Consider the following 27,660-nt stretch of genomic DNA (forward strand, 5'->3'; position numbering starts at 1 on the left):
AGTCGCGGTAGCAGCGGCAGTGAGGTGACGGGGCATCGCTGCTGTGGCTCTGCACCGGACTGGAGCGCGGATAGACCGCCGACCGGAGGAAGAGGAGGCAGCCGGGGCCGCAGGTAAGGATGGGGAGCCGGGGCCGAGCGGGAGGTTGGTGCCTTGCCGGGCGCATGGAGCGATTCGGAGCCTCTCTGCGGATTAAAGGCTTTCCAAAGCTGTCCGGCAGGCTGAGCGCTTCTGTGGAAAGGGCTGCGCGGCTTTCCAGCGCCGCGCCGGGAGGACAACCCCGGGGGTTTGTTCATCGCCGGTGCGTTCCCCTCCCGGCACCGGGGATGGGGTCGGGGGGGGGGGGAGGAACGGCAGCCGCTGCTGCCGGGCACGGGGGCTCAGCTGCCCCCGAGGCCGCTCCGTCACCTCCTTGTCCTGCGAACTGTGGGGTAGCACCCATCAGTGCATTCCACTTTCGCCTGTGGTAGGCACTCCTGTTGCTGTTTGTTTTGCTTCGGTGGGTTTTTTTGAGGTTTTTTTTTGGTTGGTTGTTTTACGGTTTTTTTTCTTTTTTTTTTTTTTTTTTTTTTTTTTTTTTTTTTTTTTTTTTTTTTTTTTTTTTTTTTTTTTTTTGTTTGGGGTTTTGTTGTTTAGATCTAAAGCTCTTTCTAGCACAGATTTCCATTGTTGCTGAGCTCTGCTTTTCGGCAAGCTTCTAAGCACGCGAAAGCAGTTCAGAATATGAAATGTGGAAGTGTGGAGTCTGCAGACCAGATGGGGAATCGCGGTCTGCAGAACACACGGAGAGCTCGCGGTTAACGTGGGGGTGATCGCAGTTCTTTCTCTGGTTTTTTCCAGGTACTTAACAGCGACGACAACAAAAAAATGAATGTTTTCCCATCATGTCTCTCCATGCAATAGCTTTAGCCAGCTACAGCGGGACAGAAGTCTTCCAGCACGCCCGGTCTAAAAAGGTGAGTCAAGGGAAAGCATCGTAATGCTTTTAAGGCTCAGTGTCTTCCATAGTTGGGGGACTCCCTTTTTTTCTTCTTCAAAAATAGCTTTTAGTTGTCCATGGTTGCAGTAAAGATTTTTTAAATGCTGGCTCTTTTAATACATAGTTAACTTTGGAAATACAGTCCCATTAATGAGGTGGGAGGCTGACTCATTTATGCTGTGAGATGTCAGTGATTTTTTTTTTTGTTGTTGGTTATGCACCCTGTGATTATCTTTTGTGCACCTCTGTGGCCACAGTTCCTAGTAAACCCTCTTTAGTTGCTTATTAAAAAAAAAAGTTTGTTAGGTAAATGCTAAATATCTCAATCTGTGATACAGTTGAAATCATAACATTTTGCAAGTAAATGTAAATATTTTATACTAATTATCAGAACACTGGTTGTTTCTGATAAGATCAAAGAGATGGGAGTAGATTTGGGGTTTTTTGGTGTCAGGCAGTTGTGATACATTCTAAGAGAAAGAGTCAATTAATTTATAATACTAAAAGCCCACCATTTTTAAGAAATCAACCTAATTAATAAATATGAGTTTATGTAAGAACTACTTTATCCAGTAAAACTGACAGTCTACAGGATGGTTTCTTTTAAATTAGTGAAGAGAGGAGGAAAATAACAGGGAACACATTAAGATACCTAAAAGATTATTTTTGTAAACACAGACATAATGGAAAGCTAAATATTTGAAATTTGGTATACTATTTTTGGCCCTAAATGTTCAGTTAGAAGGGAAATTCTTTGTGGGTTTTGATTTCTTTAATTACTTATGCTGCTTTCTGTGAGCTTGAAGGGTATCTGGACTAGATGTTATCTCTGAGTCACCTCACTTTCCCCTGAGACCACACAGGGAACTGAAAACACAGGTCAACACAGGGTGGCAGAGGACAGCAGACCTTTAAACTCCCTTCTTTTCACATAGGATCAACAGGAGAGTGTGAGAGGCATCCAGGGGAGAAATCTCACTGATATCTGTGAGTAGGGAGAAGGCATGAGGAACACCTAGGTTATATGCCTTTGAACTATATGGCCTTCAGAGCATTTAAAGGTTTCTGTAGTGTGCTCTGCAGGTTCATGACATACTTGATGTAAGAGAGAGAGCTGGAGATGAATGTGTGACCCTCACAAAGCATTTGTGAGCTTTAAGGTCTGTTGTTGTTTTGCTTTTGCTCCCGAGTATATCTTGACCCCTTTGTTGGAATTAGGCCCTTGGTATCAGTGCTATCTAAACTCATTCCCCTGGTTCATCTTAGGCTGGTTTGGCAGTGTGGTAAAGCCAACTTTGGGGTTGAAAATACCCAAAATATACAAAGTGAAATGCTGATCTGATGTAAACCTGCTCAGTTACTTCAAATGGGTTCACAATTTTTGTCAGCTTATACTGGCAGGCTGTATGTCAGGTCAAGCCTTATCTATCTGTGTCACTTCTTGCAACACTGCTGATGTGAACATCGTGTACTGTGTTCTATCTAATTAGGCAGACTTGATTATGTGACAGCACTTGCTCCCAAGAGATACAGCTGGGAGATCAAGCAGCACATGCATCAGGTGCTCGTGGAGTCAGGACCTCAGCTTTAAGTCATATCTTATACTCATCTAAACAGGACCATTCTTCCAGCTGGAGATTGGTGGTTCCTTAAATTCTTTTCCACTTCATTGCTGCTGTTCTGACAGAGATATAGATTCAGCATTTAATTTCATTATGCCTGATGCACATGTTTAATTCAGCCCTGGTGGGTTTCTTCTGGTCACCTGTGTTCTGGAGTGAAATAGGAGATGTAGAGTCAAGATGCAGGGTTGAGGTGCAGTGCTCTTCAGGTGGTGCATGCTTCTGGGGAGATTTTCAGACAATGAGACATAGAGGCAGTTATTAAGTGACTGTAAGCAGGCCCTAGCATGGTGTTCTTCCTGCTGGGATGATTGTTACATGGGGGGGATCAGTACCAGGGTACTGTTTTCTTGTAACCAAACTAATCTGTTCTTGTTCTAGTTAAACCACAAAAGCCTAAAGGTGGCTCTCAACGAGTCAGCGTATCCTTCAAGTCCTTCAGCAAGGATCAGCTGCCTTGCTCTGACACCTCAAATCTCTGTTCTCCCAGGTATGCCAATTTGTTCTGAAATGCCTGCCTCCCTCTGGGGAATTTGCTGATTCTTGTGCTAGGAAAAACTATCTGCCTGTGTGTACTAAACAAGTATAATCTGGGTAGAGAGACAACGTTGCTTATTGGCTTTGAAGATGGGACAACATTGAAGTATATTATACAATTTGAAAGTACAGGGGAGGGAGAGTCCTGCCTTTTAAAGTAGCTTTGCCATTTTAGTTATGCTGGCATTTTGAGCTCTAGAAAGTAAAATACTTGCAATTGTTCAGATGATCCTTGGCGGGTTAAGTCCTTGGTCATTCTAGAAATAGTTTCTCAGATTTTAACAGATTACCATAATTAACTCATGTGAGCATCTTGCAAAACAGAAGAGGTGGTTTGTTTTTGGGTTTGGTTGTTCTTTTGTTTTTTGAAATTGGACATTCCCTATTTCTGGTAGTAGCTTTAAGATGTGGAGTTTGTGTTGTGCTTTTGTTGGGGTTTGTTTGCTTACTTTTTTTTTTTTTTTTTTTTTTTTTTTTTAAACTAGCAGAGCAGAAGTCCCAGTTAAATTTTTAAAACTTATTATTGTTTCTCCAATATATATTCTCCAATATATATTGTTTCTATTATTGCAATCCAGTAAGAAGGAATATTTAGCAAAGGAATCAGCACAATTACATGATTAGTGCTAGAGGTGCTCTGTGATGCTGGAGTAGTGGAGTTGACAAAGGATGGAGTTGGAAAGGTTATGAGGATGGGCTTTGTAGGGCTTTGTAATAATGAAGCAGAGCAGAAGAGTTGAAGCCAGTAATGCTAAAGAGGCCTTGCACAGACAAGATGGTGTTTTCTGTCCAGATTAAGGTATTCCTGTGCAATTGACGTGCCAATAGTTACCAAAATTTCTTTCTTTTCATGAAAAGAGAAAAATACATTTGTTTTAAAGTCAACTAGCTTTTACTTCCCTATTTCTGCCCTTATACTTCCATTACTGGCTGTGTTAGAAAGGTGTTTCTTTGCGAGTGCAGTTTTGCTGCTATTTGCAAGTAAAATGTGCAGTTTTGCTGCTATTTCTGCAAAAGCTTTGTCCTGATCAGTGGCAGGTGCTTGGTCCCAATCACTGATGAATTCTTAAGCTAATTTTGACTTGGCTTTGTGAGATCAGCATTGCTGACAGCTGTTGCATTGTAGCTTATACTTGATGCTCTTAATACTTTTTTTTGGGTTTGACTTGATGAGGAGTGCTCATTATATAAACTTGGGGGTGGGGTGGGGTGTTTTTGTCGTTTTTTGTGGGGGTTTTGTTTGTTTGGAGTTTGGTTTTTTGTTTTTGTTTTTTTTTTTGTTTGTTTTTTTGGGGTTTTTTTTGGTTGGTTTTTTTTTTTTTTTGATCCCTTCATTAGTAAACTTTCTTACCATGCAGTTTGAGAGTGCATTCTGGCTTCCAGGTGAGTGACTTTTGCTGAGTTTTCTGTTTTCCATTGAGCTAAGTCCAAGGAGAGCAACCTCTGGGCAAAGTCTGTAAGACTTACTGCTTTTTTCACCAACAATATTTAACATTCCTCATGGTCCTAAGTAGGAGTTCTTTGTCCTGGAAATACATCTTCTTGATTGTATCTATTCTTAGTATTTTACAAAGTACTTATCTTCTGCAAAGGAGATAGTTAACTTCATTGCTGTGGTTTTGTGATAGCTTCTTGAACACAGGCTTTGTGCCTAATTTCTCCATTGCTTGGAAGCTGGCAGTTCCTGTGAGGTTTTTTTGTTTAGGGTACCTGACTATGACTGCTGATTCTGCCACTAAAACCATTTTTTTCCATTTTCTATTGAACTTTGCAGTAGATCACATAGGCAGGCACTGCTTTTCCTTCTGAGGCAGAGCTGATTTTCTTTATGGGTTCACATAAATGTTGCCACCCCTGTGAGTAATGGACTAAAGGTTACTTTAGCCCTTTCTTTATGAGGAGGAGTGTCTGACTGAAACATGCAAGCATGTGACTTTTCATTACCATGTATGTATATATATATATACTTTTTTTATTCCTTCCTGCTTGTGTTGATACACCATGTGTTTTGCTATCATGTGACCCTCTCTCTTCCTGGCAATAGAACCAGTACCTGTACTGGTAACTGTATCTCATCCAGATTTGTAGAACAATGGTGTTTTCAAGCATGCTGAAAATCCATCACCATTAAAGTCTTAGCTAATTGTGTTTGACTAGCAGCAGCATGCTTTACTGTTGGTTTATTACCTAGCCTTATCAATGACAGAATTGCTTCCTGCATGCAGAAAGCAAAAGCTTTCTTGCAGGAAGAAGCAGCAGAGAATGGGGCACGAACAAAGTTCTTTCCTGTCTTCTCACCCATGTGAAAAATAATGTACATTTTATTCACACTGTAAACTAACAATTTTAGGATGGTTTCCTAACCTTCCAATTTCTTCCCTTTTCTGAACAGAAAAGTGCTCGAGGCCAGCAGTGATTGGACATGCTGGAAGTTTTGGATCATACCCCGACAGTACTGAAGCTATCAAAGACATTCTCATGTCTGTTTTAAATGCATCTGGTTTGAAGCCCTCCTTGGTGCCAGAGCAAACTGCAATGCAGAGAGCTGGACACCCGGACAGTGATGTGGAACATTGGGAAGAAAGCAGTGACGGGGACAGCCGTGAGGACAGCGACACCGATGCTGCACATCGCAGTGTTGCCAGTACACAAACAGATATTAGGTTTACCAGGCACCGGGCCTGTTGGGACAACACTCTCTGCGATGGCTCTAAACCCTCACTGGATACTTTCTTTCACCCCCGGTACTCTGACAGGGATCCTGCTGCTTCCTCCTTGGATGCTTTTGATTTTTCGGAGGAGTCCCCTCCCAAGCGCAACTGTTTCACTCAGGTGACTTTAACAGGAGACGGTGTCACATCAGCTGTTGTGCATTCTGGGGAAGAATGTTGTTCCTCCCCCGAAAGAGACTTGACTTTCACAAGGTTTTTTCCTGACTCAGCTGTTGGTAAGCCAGCAGATGTATTGAAATACCCTGATGCTTTGGAGTCTACACCTGCCAGCAACAGTGACAATTCTCCCAGTGGACTTTCCCAGTCAAATCCAGCCAATCAAACAGGTAACTTTACAGGTCTGTTTTTGAGATTTCTGTGCCAGGAAAGATGACTGTAATATAAGTTGATACAGTCCTTTTGGGTGAATGTTTGTGATTGACAAGTGTTTTCATTCAAAACAGGGGAGAGGGGGGAGGGAGAAAGCTTCAAAACAAAAGAGCCAGAGGGTTGGACTCAGAGAAACGAGATAGTCTTCTGTCTCATGGCACAGAAATGCTTCTGTAATACGCAGCTTTTGGTAAAATGTAAAAATTGCTGAGCTGTGGTCAATGTAGAACACTCACTGGGTTAGAATTCCAGCATTTAGTCTTCACCGTTACCCATCTCTGGAAGGCAGATAGCGTGGAGCTGGGCATTTTGTAGTGACTCATTGAGGTGTGCAGACTCCCTGGGACATCCCTCTGTGTTTAACTTGAGCTGGAGGAGAGGGAGTCCTTCAATTCCGAGTCTGGGAGGCAGGGCATTAACACCCATTCTCATTATGACTAAATCAGCTTTTGCAAGAGCAGGACTATTTTCCCTCTTCCCTTTCCCAAGTGTATCTGCCATCTTGGAGACACAGCCTCTCCTGATAACACATCAGGATCTTATTACCTGTTTCCAGTCCTGATAAACCCATGTGTTGTCTGTGGAGAGATACAGATGGAGGGCTACTAGCAGAGGGTGCCTCCTGTTCCTGCAGTCAGAAGGGGTTTGGGGCAGGACAGACCTGTGGGGGAGGAGGACCTGCTCAGTCAGGATGTCCCCAAGGTGGCTGGTGGCACAGCTGGCTTTGGCCTTCCTGAGCTGTGGGCCTGGGTACCCAGCCCCTGGGCTGACATGGCAGAATCCCCTCATGTTTAGTACCTACTATTGATATAAACTGCCTTAGCTACAGTGAGGTAAACATATTTATTTTATTTATAAAGGGTGCTATTGGTATGCAGTGACTTGTTTTTTGCAGATGCTGAGCAACCAGCACCTGATTTTTCTACTGGAAATGAAAGTAAATGGGAGCAACCAGCTTGCTTTTGTATTATAAATGCAAATGGCAAAGGCTGTGGGTTTTTTTTTCTCCCTTTGGTCAGTATTAGTCCTGTTGGTGATGCTTCACTGAGCCCCACTTCCAACACCTGGTATTCCCTACCTGTTTACCCAGAGCTGCTCCAAGGTGAGGTCTCAAATAGGCACGTGCCCTTGCAGGACAGAGAGTTTTTAATAGTAATAACTTTGTCACATGTGTTAGGATGTTGTCAATGGTTAGTGTGGTGACTATTATGATTGTTTCCTCCTCCTTGGTGTTTTGTTAGCCCTGCGTGTTTGAGGGGTGCCCATGAAGGAGGAGGAAACCACACCCAGCAGTTGGCTTTGGCTGGGGCCAGTCATGCAGGTTTGGGAAGTCAGTTCTGAAACCACAGCCCAGGCTCCCAGAGGCAGTGGGGACCACAAGGCACGTGTGTAAGAACAATTAAATCGCGTGTGACTTGAACTTCTGGCATGAGTAGGATGTGTCACAAGCTTGTGTTGGGTCAGTAACGCTGTTGACTCTCCAGAAAGCAAACGGAGGAGTACAGCAACCAGGTGACTGAATCATAGAATGGCTTGGCTTGGAAAGGACCCTAGAGATCATCTAACTCTGACCCCCCTTCCATGGGCAGGGACACCTCCCACTTGACCAGGTTGCTCAAAGCCCCATCCAACCTGGCCCTGAGCATTTCCAGGGGAGGAGCAGCCACAACATCTCTTGACAAGCTGTGCCAGTGCCTCACCACTCCACAGCAAATTATTTCTTCCTAATGCCTAATTGAAATCTACCCCTTTTTCAGTCTGAAACTATTCCCCCTCATCCTCATCACTTCATACACTGCATCCTTGTAAAAAGTTCCTCCCCACATTTCCTGTAGCCCCCTTCAGGTACTGCAAGGCTGCTATAAGGTCTCCCTGGAGTCTTCTCCAGTCTGAACAACCCCAACTTTCTCAGCTTGTCTTTATAGTAGAGGTGTTCCAGCACTTTGATCATCTTTGTGGCCCTCCTGGGCTTGTTCCAGCAGGTCCATGTCCTTCTTCTGGGGGCTTCAGGACTGGACATGGTACTCCAGGTAGGATCTCCTGAGAACAGAATTGATGGGGAGAACCACCTCCCTTGACCTGCTGGCCATGCTTCTTTTAATGCAGCCAGGATACAGTTGGCTTTGTGGGCTGCAAGCATACACTGCTTGCTCATGTTGAGGTTCTCATCAACCAGCACCTCTCAGTACTTTTCTGTAGGGCTGTTCTCAATCCATTCTCCAGCCAACCTGTATTTGTGCTTGGGATTGTCCCAGCTCATATACAGGACCTTGCACTTGGCCATGTTGCACTTCATGAGGTTGGCATGAGCCCACCTGCCAAACCAGTCAAGGCATCTCTTTCCTCCAGCATGGCAACCACAACATATAGCTCAGTGTCGTGGGGAGGATGAACTTAGCCCTGCTGTCCATGTTGCTGCTGAAGTGGTATCATCCATGATTTTACTAACAAATACTCCTCATGGGAGCCAGGATGCTGTTAGGTGCTGTACAACATGGTGGGCTCTCTCTACATAGTGAAAATTTCTGCATTTCATTGTTCCTTGTTGCTTCCAACCATTTCACTTGCTGCTAGGTAGCCTAGGGTCAAGAGGACCAAGGTCTTGTTCTCCTCCATGTTGTGAAGGACTATGAGAATGGGGAAAAGCAAAAGAAAAACTGAATAAAAGAAAATGCCTAATTTTAAGGTACAAATTATACAAGAGCATCTCCTGACTGGCCATCCTTTCTATTGCTGTCTCAAAAGGTGATGGTGTTTCTCCCTTTTGTTTCTTGCTGGAGAATTGGTAAGGAATGCACAATACATAAGGAAATAAGATTACTTGAATTGGAATAAATGATGTTTTCAATGGAATTTTCTGCTGATCCTGTGAGTCTCCTGTAAGGACTTGTTCATATTTTCAAACACCATTTTATATTGTCCTCATGCAACCTCCTGAAAAGGCTTCATCATTGTTAATGAAGAGCCTGTGACTGAATTTGGTTGTTTTGGGGGGGCTTTGTTGTGGCTGCTGCATCACTGGCAGTTCACAGGGCTTGTTCTTACTTTTAACTTCTATGCACATAACACTTCTGCAGCTCTTGAGGGCTCTTTAGCTCCAGCTCCTGAAGCTTCCAGGCAATGTGCTCAGGAGCAGAATGACAGCCAGATTATTTTTTGCTTCAGATCCAGATTTGTATCCTATTGCTGGGTGCACTGGGCTCCTTCCCCATGCTCTTTCCCACTATACATTCTTTTTGCTTAAAGGTGCCAGTGGGATGCAAGACAGGAGGCTCCCATTAGATTTCAAAATTACATTTAAAGTTACTTGCATCCTGTATTTTAAAAAAAAAATTTTTCCCATTTCTTTATTTTTGCTTATTATTTCTACTTCAGAAAGTAGTGTTGGTTGTCTTAAATAATGAGACCTGGGCTTTTATTCTTCTGTAGTCTTTGGCACTTACCTGCACTCCCTGCACTCTGCTTATCCAGTGAGACTAACCACCAAATAGGCATAGAAATAACTTGATTAGAAAACAACTCAGCATTGATTAAATCTCTTTTTGAGAAGTCAGTTCACCACCCTTCCCATTTTTCCTCTGCAGTGTACACGTTAGAGCTATTAATAATTCTCTATGAAAAATACAATGTCTGTCGCTATGCTTGAGCACAGTATTGACTTTTTAGCCTGATGTCATCAGTGCTCAGGGCAGTGTTGCAGGGTTTCTATAAATAAGCAGTAAGAAGAATCTAAAGGAAGCCTGAGAGTTTAGTGCCCTTTAGAAAATGTTTTCAGAGATTATCCTCAGACCTTTGTCCTTTCTGTGTCTTCTACGCAAATTCAGCAGTGTTTTTTTTTTATTACAAAGAACCTTTGATTAACCCCTCTTACCTGAAACAACTTGAAATGGCATATGTGGTGGTAGCATTTGGACATAGTATATTTTATCCTGTAAATGTCATCACTGAGAAATGGCTTGGTTATAAGGTCAAAGGAGAGGTAGTATACAAGCATTAGTCAGTGTGAAAACCAGGAGTCATTTCCTTTCATGCCTTTTCAGTGTGTACATCCACAGACATTCTATGTAATTGTCATCTTTCCACTAACAGTGGTTGTGGGTGCTTGTAAACAATACGTGGTATCACACCTTCAATTCTCTGAAGATGGTAGATGGTAAGATGGCTGAAACTGTATATATTTTTGTATAAGAAGAAATCCAGGCTATAGCCTCTGTCTGTAGAAAGCCAGATGCATCATAGTAAGAAGTTCTTAAGGGGTAAGAGTTTAATTTAGTTTCACCTGCTTATCTTAGCAGTGAATATTGGGAAAGAAAATGCTATTCTGGGAAGCAGGGAGTGTTGCAGCTATTGCATCCACCCCAGCTGTGTGTGTCACCATGCAGTATGGGCTCCTTTTGGAAAGGGGAAGGAGATTTCCTCCAGGTATAGAAAGGTGACAGCTAAGTTGTTTGCAAACTTGGTGTAGTCACACAATACCAGCAGTGATTCAGGGAATGTTAGAGCTGATGCATCTCTGCATGCCCAGGCAGCTGTGAGATTTTTTTCTTCCACCTATTGTGAATGAGGAGAGAGAAAGTGTTAGCTGGCTGTGTAAGGAACTGCAGAGCATCCCTGTCATCCCAGCATTAGGTTCTGGCTGTGGCTGTCACCAGGGGCTCAGGCAATAGCTGGGAGGGCCCTGATGTTGGGAGCACCATGGTGCTTGTCACCACATGGCATTTGAACTCTGCTTCCTTAGCATTTGATTTGGTACTTCCTTAGTATTTGATGTTCCAGCTTGTCAGGGTATTTCATGTGCCAACGCGTACCTCACGTTTCTTTCTCCTTTTCCTTAACTTTCACCACAACCTACAGACTTGACTGGTGGCTGGTTTTGGGAAAGAAAGTTTTGATTTGCTTTCTGAAAGCCACCCTACACACATCCTGGGAGCTACAGAGAAAGAAATAACTAATAAAAGTTCTTGCTATACCCACAGGTTCTACTTCTCCTTTGAACATAAGTCCTATACCTTTGAATCGTTCAGTGCAGGATATCTGTGTGCTTCCAGAAGACGTGGAGAAGGTGAGGACAACAAAATCTGTTCTCATAATGTCTTTTCCCTTTTATAGTGGCAAAACCAGATGACAGGAGACATTTCTCAACACTTTCCGATAGATGGACTGATCTTTACAAATCCTGTAATTTCCCTTTTCTTTCCCTTTGTGGGTGAACCTAGACACCTAGAATGCCCATTTCTTAATTTATTTTTATTCTTAATTGATTAAATATTTTAATTAGTTTTAAATAATGGAAGTATTTTACAACACTATACATTTCTGCTTTTCATTCCATGATCCTTGCAATTCCATAAATTTGTGGTATTCCATTGATATTCCATCAATTCCTCAAAACTAAACTTTATGGTTATTATAGTCACTTTAAAGTTACATTAGAATATGTTATGTAGAATCTGTTGCAACCGTTTGTATATGGGTGGGATTTAGCTCATGCTTTTACTATCAGGAGATAGGAAGAGGTTGGGGTTTTTTTTGGTGTGGATTGCTGTAAAAGAATTACAATATTAATAGCAAACACAGTCAGTGTGACATCTAAAGTAATTTAAGCAGTTTATCATGGTTTCTGATTTGCATTAGGGGTCCAAACAAATGTGTTGCCACATACAAGCTCGGATGAGCTGCTTAAGCATACACAAAGATGAGAAGATAATGCTGTCACATATAACTCTGTGATAAATATTAAAGTCTTTTCTAAGAAAATAAAAAGAGGGGGTAATGTTACAATAATTACTTATTGCAGTAAGTAGGATTTAATACAAAAGAGCTTCAAAAATGTGTCTAGAAAAGGAAATTTGGTTTGGTTTTTGGTTGTGGGTTTTGGTTTTTTTTTTTTTCTTTCTGGACTACGAATGGGTATGTGGTCCTATGTCCTGGGGGCCCAAGAGATAATCATCTTTGTGCACAGCACTGGTTTTACTGGAGTGGCAAGTTTTGCATTTGATTTGAAGCTCTCAGTGTCCCTAAGGTGTATTTAAAATAAATAAACAAAAATACTACACAGAAAAGCCCAATAAATCCCATACCAAAATTCAACAAACTTGTGAACTAGCATTTCATATTGCTCTTTTGTGAAAGAAAGGAGATCGTGTTTCTCTGTAATGTGGTAGCCAAAACCAAAATAATTTGCTTTATTTATGTATTTCAGTCACCAACAGGCCAGTTAGTAGATACCTAGATTAGAAACCACAGTCTGTGATCTTGCCTCATTCAATAATTCTCATCAGTTGCTTTTACTGTGCAGATAAATGGCTGCTGATGTGATAACAGGTTAAAAGATGTCAAAAGCTGAGTCTGCCTTTAAAAAAACACCAAACAATAATAATTAAAAAGAAACTAAAACAAATAAACCAACCAAAATTTTCAGGTTGTAAAATAATGTCTGAAATTTAGGAGACTGAAAACTAAGGTACTGGTAGTGCCAGCAAGTCTTGAGGTTTGTAGTTGTGTGCCAGGAAAATGAGCCAGATGATCTAGAGGGACTTTACACTGATGTGAGTAGAAAGGAAGAGAAAAAGAGAAATGAGAAGGTTAGTGTGGAACAGCTGACTTGGGATTGCTTCCTAGGGTGGCAGAGCTGAAAGTTGATGGTCATGCTGAGTACATGAGTGCCTGTATCCTTTTCCATCTTTTTGCAGTTCTCAGATGCTCTCTTAGTTGTTTTTATCAGCAGGACATGGTGATGTGCTCTGCCACTGACTTGGAATTAACTACACAGGAATTAACACACAGGCTTTTTGAATCTTCAGAGTAGTAGATGTCTTCTTCATCTCCCAAGAGCAAAAAAACTGCTTAATTCTGTCCTTTACTGATGGTGTGTTCTGAGATTAGACTCCAGGTTGTCTCTGGAGAAACTGCACCAAGAAAGTGATGTTAATTTGTGTTAAAGAAAAAAGTCTGCTGGAATATCCACAAGGACTTGTGGGCTCTTTGTAATGTGGACATTAATCTCTTTTAAATGCTGTGGAGAATAAGACAGCAGTGTCTCCTGTGCTCCTTATGATTTAGCTATTTCTATACACTGATGTTCATGCTTCCCATGCAGGGTGTAGGGAATGTCATGAATACTTAAGCAAGTGGTCCAATTTTCTGTGCATAAGCCACTTTCCTAAAAAGCTTTAATTATCCTGCACTCAGAATATCTAGCCTTGGGTTCTGCCTTGGGATTTTAGAGAGAGGTTTAACCTTGCACAATGCAAACACATACAATTGAGGGGAGAAGGGGAAAGTACCCTGAGGATCTCTGAGTGTCCAACCCCACAGGTGAGAGAACCTAATTCTTCACTCTTTCCACTTTTGAGCTGAGCCTGGGCTAGGAGGTCCCACCCAGACCAGCAGCAGTAGTGCAAATGAGGCTGGTGGGATGCTCATAAGGCCACTGGAGATGGCATTAGAGCAGTGACAGTGGGGCAGGGAGCCCCAGGCTTGTCTGGATGTGTTGATGGCACTGGAGGCAGCCTTAGAAATCCCCTTTTCTCAGAGGATGGGTGACTCAGGCAGGCAAGGGTAAGAGGCACTGTGGGAAGAGGTTGTGTCTGGTGTAGGAATACCAGTGAAGCTTTGTACCAGTTACCTTTTATTTAAGGCAGTGTGAAAACCAGAGGAGTCAGGTTCCCATTTACCCTTATCCCAGACTTTCTACTGGAGATTTGAGTTGGCAGTGGAAGCCATCACACTGCCTATTGCCACCTCTACTTCTTTCAATCTTGACAAATGAAAACATTTTACTATCTTTTGTACTACCCACCACCTGAAGATCTACAGTCCCTTTAAAATTGCCTCTTCTGGCCCCATCCAAGTTACTGTGTGTGCAAAACTGCCTGTACACACTGACTTAAAATTAAATGCTGCTAAATATGCTGCATGGCTTCAAACTTGCATGCTAAATAATGCAATGTAACTAGAAGACTGTCTCTAAAATGCATACATATTCATCAATTAGGTGTGTAATCAAGTTTGGTTTTATCTAATAGATGGGTAAGATAAAAATAAATTGTATGCTTTAATCAAGGTGGAACAATTATCGGGGCAGTTGCATTTTGCATATTCTCTTTGAATTCCCCTTAGGGTGGTTCCTTGGGCTTTGTTTTTTTTTTTGTGTTAAATTGAAATTTAAATAGAGAGAGCCTTATGTTTTAATTTCCCGAGTTGAAAAAGTACAGGGGAGAATTATGTATTTCACTTCATCTTAAGTAAATGTCAAAAATACTGTGTACTAATGAGTGTTCCAATCTTGCGTCCAGGAAAACGCACACTTTTTTATTGCAGATATGATTATAGCATCTCTAGAAAAAATGAAATGTAATATCCTAAGCCAACAAGCAGAATCCTGGGTTGTGGAGGAAGCAAGTGGATCAGATGGCAGCTATCATACTGATCTGGAATTACCTTCTTACCCTGGAGTGAAAAAGTCTGATTCTTCTGTTGCCTCATCCGACAGTGGTTATGAAGGCAAGTTACTTACTTAGTCTATAATGTGAACTTTTCTGACAGCTTTTGCTGATTTTTTTGTTCAAGAAAATACTAAATTAATTTGGGCATTGCTTGGAACCCAATCCTGTGTTACCCTCTTTGAAATTCTCCAGAGTTGAGTTCCCTGAGGAGCATTATGAGGTCGAATTCTTCCTTTTGCATGCTTACATCTCTGTTAATGATTTGGGGTTTTTTTCAGTTGTTTTTTTTTACACGAAAAAGAAAATGTAAGGTTGAAGGGCCCCATGCCAAACAACTCTGTGTAGAGCAGGCCTGTTCCTTGCTGATTTTCCCTGTTTTTAAATCCTTTTTTCCAGGATTTGAAGCCTGACTCTTTCCTTCCTTGCTTACATCTGCAGTATGCAGATAAGGCCATGCAATTGATTTAAGTGAAGCTGCCCAGGGTATTCATTCATTTGTAGTTTGAGGCCAGATAATAAATGCCTCTGGAACTGTAATGCTTGAGTCAGCACATGCATTTTTAAGTAGATTTTAGTCTGAGTAATAGCAGATCTTGGGGTTGGAGCTTAAGTCTGAAGTCCAAATGACATAACTTGTGGGGGAAAATGAATGGTGTGCTTACATGTGAGAAGGAGAGAGACCACTGATAATACAGATCTTCTTCCTAAGAAACTGAGGGACATGCTTTATGACAGCCTCCCAAGAGCTGTCTTTCTCTGTATGTGTTTATATAAAAACAAACAGAAGAAATTGCACTGTAAATCCAGACTGTGCTATGCTAAAGTTTTGGTGAGCAAAGAAAAGTACAAATATAATTGCTGCTACTCTATAAATACTGGAAAAGTTTAACTGGTCTTTTCTGTTCTGGACAGGCTGTGCTTTGTTGCCTGTCAGCTCCCCAGTGCATCTACCTTCCCATCATGAGATTACCAGATTTCGCTGCCACAGTGACTCAGAGGATGAATATGTAATTATTGGTAAGACTTGAAAATTGTAACTGCAGAAACAGCTGAATTGTTCAGCTGAATCCATTGATAGTTTGGAAAATCTTTTTGGTTTAGTAGATGATATCCCAGGAGAAATGCTATGAGAAAATGGGAAGGACAATGTATGCATAAGTCTGAATTAGAACACGTGCAGAAATACCAGCGTGGTGCAGGATTTCCTGGCTGAGAAGGTTGCTGGTTTGAAGGACTGAAATGATATCTAAAACTTAAACCCAATGAACGCAAGGAAGTGAAGTGTGAAACTGGATCATCCCTCAGCCAATGCTGTAGCCGTATTATTTAGAGAATTTAGGACATGATCATTTCCTAATTAAAAAGGTTGATGAGGTTTTAGGCAGCTCTCCCTCTGCTTCAGGGTCAGTGGCTGTCCCCACCTGTACTCTGCTTCTCTTTAGGACATCTTGAGTTTGTTTACCTTCTGGTTTTTGCGTATAAAGAAACTCTTAAAAATACCCTGAATTAAATCTAATCTCAATTTTTTTTTCTTTTAACAAATACTCTTTTATTGCTCGCTTTTGTTTTAGAGGTTCAACTGTTCTTCCACCTCCTCTTTCCCAAATATAAGAATGAAAAACCAGCTTCCAAAACAGCATTTCTAGTAGCAAGAGCTATTTTGACATGTATGAAAAGGGAAGCATTTGTCTTCACCACAATATGTGGCTAAACCTAATGCTACCAATGTAAACACCTTGTCTGCATAAGCATGTTTTGTATATATAAACATAATAAAAGTGTGCAGTTTAAGTCAGTTCATCTCACCTGTTGCTGACTTGTTTATAGCATTAACTGGCAGGTTTCTGATTGGTGTCTCCAGATACCTGTCTGTGGGGAAAAAAAAAATAATGTGCATTCTGTTAGTTCTATACATTACTATTCATATCTAGTGCTTTCTGTCTGGACCTGGACTAGCAGACATTTGGTCTCTCTTATTAATTCCACTGCTCTTGAAGTGAGGCTGATGGTGATGTGATGCCTAATGTTAGGGTGTACCCAACATCAGCAGATTTCAGAGATCTACAGAGGAGATGAGATGCCTGTTTTTCAGCTGGGAGTGATTTTTTTTTTTTTCCCCACAGATATCTAGCAAGGGTGTTACAAAGATGAATATATATGAGACTGACACCATACTAACACAGAAGGTACTTTTAAAACAGTGTTGTTTCTTAGATGGCTTGATAATTTTTTTTTCTCTATTACCACAGAACTTGAAGACCTTGAAAATCTGTCTGTCACCCCAGATGAAAGGTAATGCTGTGTATCTTTATTGTAACAGCCTGGTGGCACTACCTTTTCCTACTGGATTGGCTTTCTGGTGGCTCTTCTGGGTTGGGCAGAGAAAGGTGTAGGTGTGATAAATTTGACCCTCCCAAGGAAGAGGAAGGAATGCTGCTTGACAGCAAATGTCTGTGGCACTTGGACTAACAGAGCATTTCTCTGCTCTGGGTGTATCAAAGCAAGGGGATAAAAGGATGGGACAAAACTTTTCAGGGATGCAGAAGAGGCAGCGGACCTGCCAGTGTCATGCTCCTATTTTTCACTGTCTGTATTGCTTAACTTTCAGATTGTCTTCTGAACGAGGCAGCAATTCTGCTGAAGCAACAGCCCAGGAGTTGTGCAGAGCTTTCAGAAAACACTGGTTGCTGACAGACTCTGCAGTCCAACTGTCTGGTTTCCTGAGCTCATCTAAGCAGAGAGTGAGTCTGAGCTGAAAACAGCGAACTCTTTATTCAGTTCCCCAAATAATCATTGTCTCACTGCAGCTGGTTCCCTGTTAGGGAAAGGGGGAAGCTACATTAAAAAAAAAAAGAAAAAAGTAAATACAGACAAGTGCTTACAGTTTTTTAGTTCACTTTAGATTAATTTTTAGAAAATTTCTTCTCTCTTCAACCATTTTCAGCACATATAAGATGTGCAGTTGTGAGCAATCAGGATGTACTTTCTCCTGGGACTGATATGAAGGAATTTAACTGGGGGGGGGAACTACATGCAGGTGAAAATTGAACTTCAAAATCCTGGACTATAAAGGGAGATCTTTCATAGCATTTGACATATATCCAGCTGATGGGTTATTCATCCTCACAAATTTGTGTTTCCCAATAGTCTATGCTGAAAGAAGATATTCCAAGAGAGCTCGAGTCCAGTTTGAATCTGGCTGAAGAAATAAAGAACATAACCAAATTAAGAGGATATTCTGGCTGGACCCCACCAAAATCACAGATTATCTTTAATATTCACCCTTCAGCCAAGTGAGTAAAGGATCTGAGCATTGCTGTTCAGTACACTGAGGATTTATCCAAAATCCCCTGAAGTGGATGGAGGGAGCCTGAGTGATTTAATAGAACCTAAAGTTAGAGCTAGTGCATGGTGCAGCCTTCTGCAGTGTCTGTCACTAAAAAGCAAAAGGCATATTCTTCCCCCTCTGTTAGCACATCCTGTTTAATGTGGCACATATGTTTTTACATGTGGTAATAAACACACTGTTTAGTCTTACCTGGACTCCTAAATATTTCACTTTGTGAGACCACCTGGAGAATATGCCTAAGAGTTTCCCTGCTGTTATTTTATGGGTCACAGGTTTTCAGAAACAAGGGAGAGAACAAGTGGTATTTGGGAAAACTAGTGTCTCACTCTACATAAAATGCTGTGAAATGCCTGTTTCCTGTGTTGTTTCAGGTCCTGTTGCCCTTTCAGTTGCAAATGTGGTTTTCCCCCTCCCTCTTGATACTGGTGCCACCTTAAGAAATGGAAAAGAATTTAATTCTTCCAAGAAGCCACATTTAGAAACAGTTATTGATGGTATATCCTCCACAGAGTGGCTTGGAGACTCCCATTAAAATAATAATCTGCGTCACCTCTTCAAGTGGAGGAGTAGGATTAAGCTCCTAAATTGGGTGTTTTCACTGATGCCAGTGCCCTCTTATGTTCTGGGAGAATGTTAATTAATTAAACTCTGTTTTGCATGCTGAAAGCTGTAACTATTTGCCCCTCTGTATACAGGAGAGATGCAGTGGTGGCTGCCCAAAATTTTACCTGTGTTGGCTGTGGAACTCCAATAGAAAGCAGTAAGTATTACCAAAAGGGGAAAAAAACCTAATAAACCATTGCAAGTAATTAGACTGTAATCACCACCATCATAGATGTGTCATAATTGTAAAATTATCTGAGCTAGAAGGAAAATCTCATTGTTGGATGTGCCTGCAAGAATAAAACAGGCAATGAGATCTTAGCACTGCCAGGAATTTCTCATTACAGACAGAATACAGTACTTGATAGGCCTTTTTCATTCATAGTAAAAATTCATAATAGCAACAAGATATGAAAAGCTATCAAAAATTGCTGGAAAGTGTTGATTTTATGTATTCCAACATTTTATTTCAGTAGTTCTTTCTCTGTGTCAATTTACACATTTCCAGAAGGCTGCTTTTTTTTTTTTTTTTCCACAGAAGCTTTATGCAATCTTACAGAACATGTAGAGTCTTTAAAACTTTTTTCTTTAAATGTTGATCACATTTATGTTTGATTATGGTTTATTTGTGATACTTTGAGAGCTGCTTGAAAGCCTGATGATTTACAGGTCTGACAACCAGACCTTAATGAAGAAATCTCTGAAGTGGCTTTCAAGACTTGTTCTGTGTCTTCTAGTAAAAGAGCAGCAATTGTTATGGTCTCTGAAGTATCAACCATCTGAGGTGATCTTGAGCAAACCTGAGACACTGAGATAGCTTGGAAGAATGCACAAACTTCTATATGAAAAAGTGTTATGCAAATGTGACTCCAAAATCACTTCTCTTTCCATTTGGTGGAAGTATTTGGTGTGTTTTATCTTCTCTTTCAAGTAAAGCAACAACAGTTTCTGTAGTATCTCATAAATATAATCTGTTCAGTATGACAGATGTGGAAAGCTTTTTAATGCAAAGTAGAGACCTTGTGCTTGTGTTTACTACAGTTAAAAAAACCACCCAACTTAAAAAAATAAAAAATCCCTTGCCCCTCTTTCCAGTAGATGAGAGTTATTCAGACAGAACAGGCATTCAGAAAAGAGGTATGTCCCATAATTATTATAAATATTCACAGTTTCATTGCTATCTACCTGCAGAATACATCAGGAGGCTCCGTTATTGTGACTACCTGGGGAAATACTTCTGTGACTGCTGCCACAGCTATGCTCAGTCTTCCATTCCTGCCAGAATACTTTTGAAGTGGGACTTCAAAAAATACTATGTATGCAACTTCTCAAAACACCTACTGGACAGCATATGGCAACACCCAATTTTCAATGTGTTGTGTATTAATGAAGCCCTCTACACAAAAAGTAAAGAAATGGACAGAGTGAGAGTAAGTGTGGCCTGTTTTTAATTGGGGATTTTGGGTCTGAGACTTTCAGGAAGAGCTCCTTAGAGTAGGTGGTCCTTTGCTGTGTGCATATATGTGAAGGAGGCAGAGATGGTTTATCTGCACTTAGACTGGGACTTTATCTGCTTCTGGGACTTTCTCTCTCTCCCTGGGTAAAGGGGAGGGAAAAGTTCCCAACCTATGCCAGGGGTCTCATTTTTCCTTGTCTTTGGGAGGCATTTCCTTATAGGTTTGCAGTTTTAGTTCATGGTGGGGACCTGGGCTCCAGCAGTAAATATTTACCTCTGTTTAGCAGCTAGAAAGCTCAAGAAGTTCTGAATGACTCCCTAATTTTTGAGCCATTAGAGAAGACACCCCTGGCTCATCTAAGAGCTGTACCTCCTGCAGCTTGAGGAAGGGTCTTCTGAAGATTCAAGTTGCCATGCTCTCACTCTTGGCTGAGATGTCTGTTTTTACACAGTTTGGGTCTAGCATCTTGGTGTGCTGACATGGAGCCATTAGGAATGTTAGGAATGGCTTCCTTTATCAGTGAATAAAAACACTTTTTGCCTTCCATGCATTATAAAATCAATTTGTTGAATTCTGTGTTAAGTGTGAAGTTCCTATTTTTAGATGTGGCTTGATGTGATGACAAAGGTTTATAACTCAAAGTGGTGTTCCTCACCACTTAAATGCAATTTTTTTTTCATTTAAAAAATCTGTTTGTTTTTTCCCTTTATCTTTCAGGAGGTGCAAGAACAGCTTTTTCATTTAAAAAAGCTTTTGAAAAGCTGCAGGCTTGGTGAAAGGTATGGGCCATGATCATGCATTAAAAATACCTTATTAAAACATGCATAAGGTACTTATAGAGCCTTCTTCTGTAGACTTGTAGGTGCATTTCTAAATGAACAAAATCTTTAGAAAAATTCTGTTAACAGAGCTTCACTCAAAATTGGCAGTGCAATAGAAAGAAGAACAGCTTGTATTTGGTAGTTTTCTGTTTTTCATACCCAAGACATCTGGTTTTAAATGTTGAATGTTTTTTGGTAGGTGTATTTTTTTTTTCCTACAACCACATGTGATTCCATTGGAGAGATAAACATCAAGATCCTCTACATAGGCAGCATGTGAGAAGTTTTAAAAGTATTAGCTGCATTTTCAATGTTAACCTGCTCAGTACAAGCATCGTTTCATCCAGTAGTGAATTATGCAGGATAAAACCCCTCAAAGATTTCTTTACAAAAAAGGTGACTAATTCTAGCTTACTAGCATTAGGTAATGTATGGAATTTTGCCCACTGTTTCTGAGGTAGGAGGGAAAGACCTTTACATATTGTCTGAGAACTCAGACATGCTAACTGCATATGGCAACTCCAAAGCTGGAATCATTTGCATTTAAAAGAGACATTTTACTCTAGTCACAAGCCCTCCAGTTGTTCTTAATGTCACCTCAAACTGGGAGGGGAGTTAGGATTCATGGGTGACATGAGAAGTTAAATAGGCTTATTCTTCACATAGACTTTTTGGTAAACTGATTTGTTTTTTTCTTTGCAGTGTGGTGAAAGAATTTGAACAGGTTCCCAGACATCTGACAGAGGAGCTGCATCTCTTCTCCCTGGATGATCTGGTGAAGATCAAACGAGGGCAGCTACTGCCCCTTCTTAAGGACATTCTGAAGAGCTCTAGCTCCCATGTGAATAGCTGTGAGGTAAGGAAGAGTTAGGGCTCTTGGTGTCCTCACAGCTGCTAGTGTGAAGGAATATCCCTGCTGATACTCCCAAATATTTTTTTTCTTGGATTAAAAGTAAATTCTCTCTTCTCTCTTTCTGTTCTTGTAGCTCTGTCAAGCAAAGGGTTTTATCTGTGAATTTTGCCAGAGTGCAGATCTCCTCTTTCCATATCAGATTGCCAAATGCACGAGGTGCACAGGTATGTTCCAGACCAAAGCTTTTCTTTCTTCCTTGAGGGAACGTTGGTGTTTCAAACTGTTCAGACTAATTTTAGGAAAACATTGAGAAATTGTCTCACTGAAAGCATGTATATTTGAAAACCTGCATGTGTATTTGATAACCATGGATAGCCTGTATCTTGGAAAACCAGTCTGTGGCAGCTGTCTTGCAGCTGTAAATCCAGATAGCAAACTAGGGACTTCCCTGAATAAAATTATGGCTGAAGGATGAGGCTATTTTTCTGGGTCTTCCCCATGAAAACAAGCCTGGGACAGTGTTATACTGTTGCTTGGTATACCAGATCTTGCTGATGGTGATTGTAAATCCTGGGAATCCTATCAAAAAGATCAGTCATAATTATGACAATGGGGGTGGTTGTTCTGGCCTTAAAGTGTTTCTCTTTTCTTTTACACTTCGGTAACAAATAGAACATTCTTCGAGGAACACAGCTATTAATTAATTTTATTTTTTTTCTCTGGAACATTAAACTGTTCATGTGTATAAACAGAGTGCAAAACATGCTTTCACAAGGCATGCTTCAAGTCTGGAGGATGTCCCAAATGCCAGCGGATTGCAGCTCGGAGGACGTGTTCAGAGACTCCATCACCGGTGCCTTCATGAAACTTAATTCCTCTGCTTTCAGTAGATGTTCAAAGCCAAATCTTCAGGTGCCTAACAATTAAATAATGTTGTTTTAGACATTACTATTTTTAATGCATGTCTCCTTTATGCGGGGTATAGACTTTAATACTGTTGTTGAAATCTCACCCTAGAGGCTTTTGATCTTAGTTGGTGACAGAAAGAAGAGTTGTCAATTCTATGAGCAGTCTTCATTGCTATGTTTTGTGCTTGTATGTAAGATTTTTAGTATTATATTTTTCCATATAAAATTATTCCCTGTAATGCTGCAAATAATGTATAGATAGTAAATGAATGTTAGAAACCCTTACTTGTGTCTGATTTTGGAAGTAGGAAAAAGTGGTAAAGTGCGTCCTATTTAGCTCAAACTTCAGTAATACAAAAGGTTTGTCTGCAAGCCTTGGGCAGGTGCTGATCTGAAATTCTGTTCTGGCAAATGCTCAATGTGAACCAGTAGATTTTAAGTTTCTTTTTAAGAGGCAACAGCTTATGGTGGGTGGACCTTGGTCTGCTGCTTAATGCCCACCCAAGCTCCAACAGGACAGGGTGAGAAAATAAGATAGAAGAGTTTGTAGGTTGAGATAGACAGAGATATCACTTTAACATCTATGGTCACAGGCAAAACAGACTTGAATTGGGGAAAATCAAATTTATTGGCAGTTAGAAACAGAGTGGCAAGAAACAAAGACAAAAACTAAAACAACAACTTCCCCCTACCTCACCCACCCTTTTGCCCAGGCTCAACTTCACTTCATTCCCAATTCATCTACCTTGCCCTCTGCTGCAAGTGGTGTAGATGGATGGGGAATGAGGGTTGTGGTGAGTCCATAACAGTTCCTCTGTTCTGTTCCTTCCTTCTCATTCTGTTTCCCTGATCCATGGTGGGTCCTTCAAGATCAACCTGCTCCTGCATGGGCTCTTCAGGAGACAAAAGTCCTTAGGAAATGTCCATGGGCTGCAGGGGAATCTTCTCTGGTGCCTGGAGTGCCTCTTTCTACCTCCTTCTCTGATGCTGGTGCTTGTAGTGCTGTTTCTCACCATGCTTCCCCACTGCAACCTCTGCCTATGTAGTGTTTTGCCCTTTCTTAAATTTTGTCAGCAGTACCATTGTCTTGATAGAGGTGCTCAGTTGTGTCCTGCAATTAATCCATTGGCTGGAAGCAATTGACAGGCACAGGGCAGCCCTGGCCTCCTCGCACAGAGTCTACCCTGCAGCCCCCCATTGCCAGCACATTACCACTTACACCCTATATACTGCTCTGCAAGTTTCTTTCCAGAGCACTTAGAAATGTAAGGAGAAGCAGTGAGTGAGCAGGATGCTCCTGTTTAAATCCACCCTCATGCCTGCAGACTGAGTCCTTGCCTAAAGGTGAAGTGCTGGAAGTTGAAAGCAGCTTTTTTCCCAAGCCTGGTTGGTTGGTTGGTTGGTTGGTTGGTTGGTTACTTCTAATGAAACTGGCTGAGTAACCTGCTCCTGCCTTTAGAAACCCAGTGCACCTGCTTGAATCCATAAAACCATTTGTTTGCCTCATATGAAGTATCTGTGAACACCAGAACCTGAAAAGATGTAGCAAAATTCTGATCTCTCCAATGGGGTGCTCATAATATTTTGAACTGGTTGATCTCATTTTGTGCTTTGTTCTCCCTCTCCTCACTTGCCAGCACCAGCTTTTAGCAAGGCAAAGATCAGCTCTCTGTTAGCAGGGTCTGTGAAGCCCACCTCCATGTAATGCACACAGTACTAGTAAGCTCACTAACTCTTCCATTTGCTGTTTTTTTTCTGTGGCCAAACCCAGCTTACCTACTTACTGCTCAGAGGCAAGATTATTATGTCTTGCTCAAGACCACCAAAAGGATACTGACGTAGGGTAAGACGTGGTGAGAAAGGACCTCCTTATGCAGCTGCCTGTATTTAATGTTATGCAAGAGTAAATTCTCATTTAAGTAAGATGCACGACTAACTGAATCACATGAAAGGCCTTGCTATAGGGATTTTCTGCTTATGAAGGAGCTCACTTGAATAATCCTTCTGTGGGATAACCTGCAGGGCAACTGAATACATGGTTTTCATTATTCATTACTTTAGAAGAGCTGATCTGGTTTCTAGCTGTGCTTTTCACAAATGTTCAAGTCTCACTAAAGAGCTGTGGTATGCAGGAGGGGTGCATCAGGGTGAGTTTCATGCATCAAGTGTTGATAGTTTACATTCACTCAGTTCAGTCCAGGTTTTTGTAGAGTCTGTACAGCTTATCCTAATTATTCCTACTTACCATAACATCTATTGCAACAAGAGGAAATCCTCAGTGAGTTTGAGTAGCTGGTGAAAAGTGGAAGATCCAAGTGGATCAGCACACCTCTAATCCAAATAAAACTAGTTACAAGGCACTGTTGGTGAAGCTAAAGGAAGAAGAATCAAGTTCTGAGGTGCCACCATGTTGGTCACAGGTTGCAGGAATAAAAGAGAGGCCACTGTTCACTGGTTTTGAGGGGGTGATGCTCTTGTCTCTTAGGTCTGGAGGAGGGTCATACCAAAATCACATTCTCATGTGCTGGTGTCACCACAGGCTACCACAGGAACCTGCTGAGGCTGTTCACCTTGAACTTTTTCCCTGGTGAGAAGCAAAGCCTGTAGCCACAATGTGTTCTTAGTGTTGCTGATGTGAAACCTTCCTCTTATCAGCTGATATCCTGGGATAGCACAAAGAAACCATGGTAAAAACTTGGAAGCAGGCACTGTATCTCTCTGGTGACGTAGTGGGTTGGGCAGTGACTGGTGTGCTATAAACCCTCTAGGTGTCCCTAGGGTGTAGCTATATTCTTTGAAACAAGTTTTGAGATTCATTAAACTTCTTGAATCAATGCTCTTCCTTAGCATATCTCTGGGGTTGACTACTGAGTTTGATAATTTCTGAGGTTAAATCAATTTCTGAGGTTCTGATCTGCCCAGGCAGATCCAAGATAACTTTTTTAAAAACAAAAGCTATGTGGCTACACTGAACTCTGCAGGAAGTAAAATCCTACCTGGTGAAGCTCTGAATTCTTGGAGAAGCAGCTATAGAAAGGTGAGGTGGTCTTACCAAGGAGCTGGGCCTTCTAGCTAGACAGCTGAATGTGTTTAACAAAGTGACAAGAGATGTGACTCTTCAGCTGGGAAAGGGAATTGTTGCACCTTCTAGTTCGCCTGAGCAATGAGGACCAATGCTTATTCTTACCAGTGTGTTTCCATGATGCCATCTGGTTCTAACTGGAGCTCCTCTTAGGACCTGACTGGAGGAGTATTTTCAGGGTCTTAGGAGGCAGAGAAACCTATTCCTAGTCAACCAAATGCCTCTCTCCACAAGTGGAATTCAGGTCAAGACAGTTTTATTAGTAATTTCCATAGGAGCAGGTTTTCATAGGAAAACAATACCAATGTCTCACTCTTGCTGCTAAAAATTTTACCTACCTTTCCACTAGTTATTTATTTCTTTTATACTGATTTGTTGTGGTTTTCCTCTTAGTTTCAGTTGTGAGTTGCCTGGAGATGGAAGTGCCTGGCTAAGACTCTGTACGGTGAATTCCTGGCAGGATCTTTCAGGACACATCATACAGCTCTTATTGTAAATACTAGAATAATACTAATTGCCCAGCATAGCACAGACTCACAAATACAGCTCTGGTTGCAACCCTAAGCAATTATGTCAAGTAATTAAGTAGCTTTTTGGGCCCATGTAATTCCAGGGATGTCTGTCACACCCACTCACTTTAGGAGAAGAAAATATCTATGTGTCTTATGAGAAATGATATTTTGTCTGGTTTGGTATACAGAGTATACAAACACCTTCAGCAGAAGCCTTTCACTCCTGATGTTCTATTGTCATGTTTTAATTTTTTTTTTTAAAAGGACATTTACCACTATTTGCTCTGGGACCACTGCTTGATATAATTTCCTCTTAGGCCAAAAATCTGAATACTCTGAAAAACACCTGAAGTCTTCTGTCTTAAGGTATCAGCTGTACTTACAAGGTTCAGCACTGGCATAATTTGGTATCCTTTGGTCTAGAGTATTTGCCCTCCCTTGCATTCTGAACAAAAGTACAAGACCCTTTCATTTTGTATGTGTAAACACCACGTTTGAACACATGTTGTGTATCTGTCTGACCACAGACTGAAAAGTCTTTTGAAGATTGCAAAACCTGGAGGTCATAGAGAAAAAGCTCATCTGTAAAGAAGAGAAAGGAGAGGTAGGGAATAGATTTTCAAGAAAGGCTTGGATAGCGTGGAGATTGCTGAGGAAGACTGGCAGCAGTAAAAGCAGCTCTGCACTGAATAAATAATCCATCCTGTCTACAAAGAATGATGATATTTTACATTTGATTAGGTTAAAAATAAAAATTAGAGAATCATGAAATGGTTTGGGTCAGAATTGACCTTAAATTGATGATGGGGACATCTTCTACTAGACCAGATTGATCAAAATGTAGGTTAAATTTATTATCAGTAAATCAAACTTGCCAGAACTGGACTCTGGTACTGAGGGCAGGTGGTGTGAGAGGGGCCAAGTTCAAATACACCGTGCTGTTGTTCACCATGGGGTTGCCAAATCCAGTGTTCTTGCTGTGAATGGTGCTATGTTGATGCTAACTCCTGATCTGTATTTGCTGTTATGGCCAGAATTGTGCCAAGCTTAGTTGTAACAGTTTGCCAGTGTAGATGTACAGGATTTTACTTAAAAACCTCTATGGCTGCCATTGGTTGGTGTAACCACTCATGTTCAGAAAAGCTTACAGTTTGGTACTTGCTGATTGCTTCTTTTCCACTAAGTAATGTCATCTCCCCAAACTTATCTTCCCCACCAAACTGCTGCAGGTTTTTTATTTAGAGGCTTTTGATGGATTATGTCGTCAGGCAACAGAAAAAAGGAAGTAGTTTTTCTTTTTCTCCACTACACAGATTTCCTCTCAATATATAATTTGAGAGTCATTTATTTGCAACCAAACCAAATCCTGTGGCAGCCTAACAACTGCTT

General features: G+C 41.2%; 1 protein-coding gene and 1 long non-coding RNA gene across 4 annotated transcripts; both read left to right on the forward strand.

Moving 5' to 3' along the window:
- RUBCNL (rubicon like autophagy enhancer) lies at positions 1 to 27,042 on the forward strand. Of its 3 annotated transcripts, XM_071739661.1 has the most exons (17): positions 23 to 113; positions 841 to 956; positions 2,983 to 3,091; positions 5,531 to 6,196; positions 11,216 to 11,301; positions 14,537 to 14,744; positions 15,599 to 15,703; positions 16,936 to 16,978; positions 17,295 to 17,427; positions 17,834 to 17,979; positions 18,731 to 18,795; positions 19,830 to 20,068; positions 20,813 to 20,874; positions 21,619 to 21,772; positions 21,903 to 21,993; positions 22,522 to 22,681; positions 26,536 to 27,042. In XM_071739661.1, the coding sequence occupies exons 2-16, from the start codon at positions 885 to 887 to the stop codon at positions 22,632 to 22,634; spliced, it is 2,292 nt and encodes a 763-aa protein (XP_071595762.1). In that variant the 5' UTR covers positions 23 to 113; positions 841 to 884; the 3' UTR covers positions 22,635 to 22,681; positions 26,536 to 27,042. The 3 variants fall into 3 exon arrangements, with proteins under 3 accessions (XP_071595742.1, XP_071595762.1, XP_071595751.1); XM_071739641.1 differs by lacking the exon at positions 26,536 to 27,042 and having other exon boundaries at positions 1 to 113; positions 22,522 to 22,962; XM_071739650.1 differs by lacking the exons at positions 23 to 113; positions 26,536 to 27,042 and adding an exon at positions 281 to 301 and having other exon boundaries at positions 22,522 to 22,962.
- LOC139791809 (uncharacterized) lies at positions 23,782 to 25,511 on the forward strand. Its single transcript, XR_011724028.1, has 2 exons — positions 23,782 to 24,290; positions 24,338 to 25,511. It is a non-coding gene; the product is annotated as an uncharacterized lncRNA (long non-coding RNA).
- Positions 27,043 to 27,660: the final 618 nt, after the last annotated feature.

This window comes from Heliangelus exortis, chromosome 1 (assembly GCF_036169615.1).
Source record: "Heliangelus exortis chromosome 1, bHelExo1.hap1, whole genome shotgun sequence".
Classification (NCBI taxonomy): Eukaryota; Metazoa; Chordata; class Aves; order Apodiformes; family Trochilidae; genus Heliangelus; species Heliangelus exortis.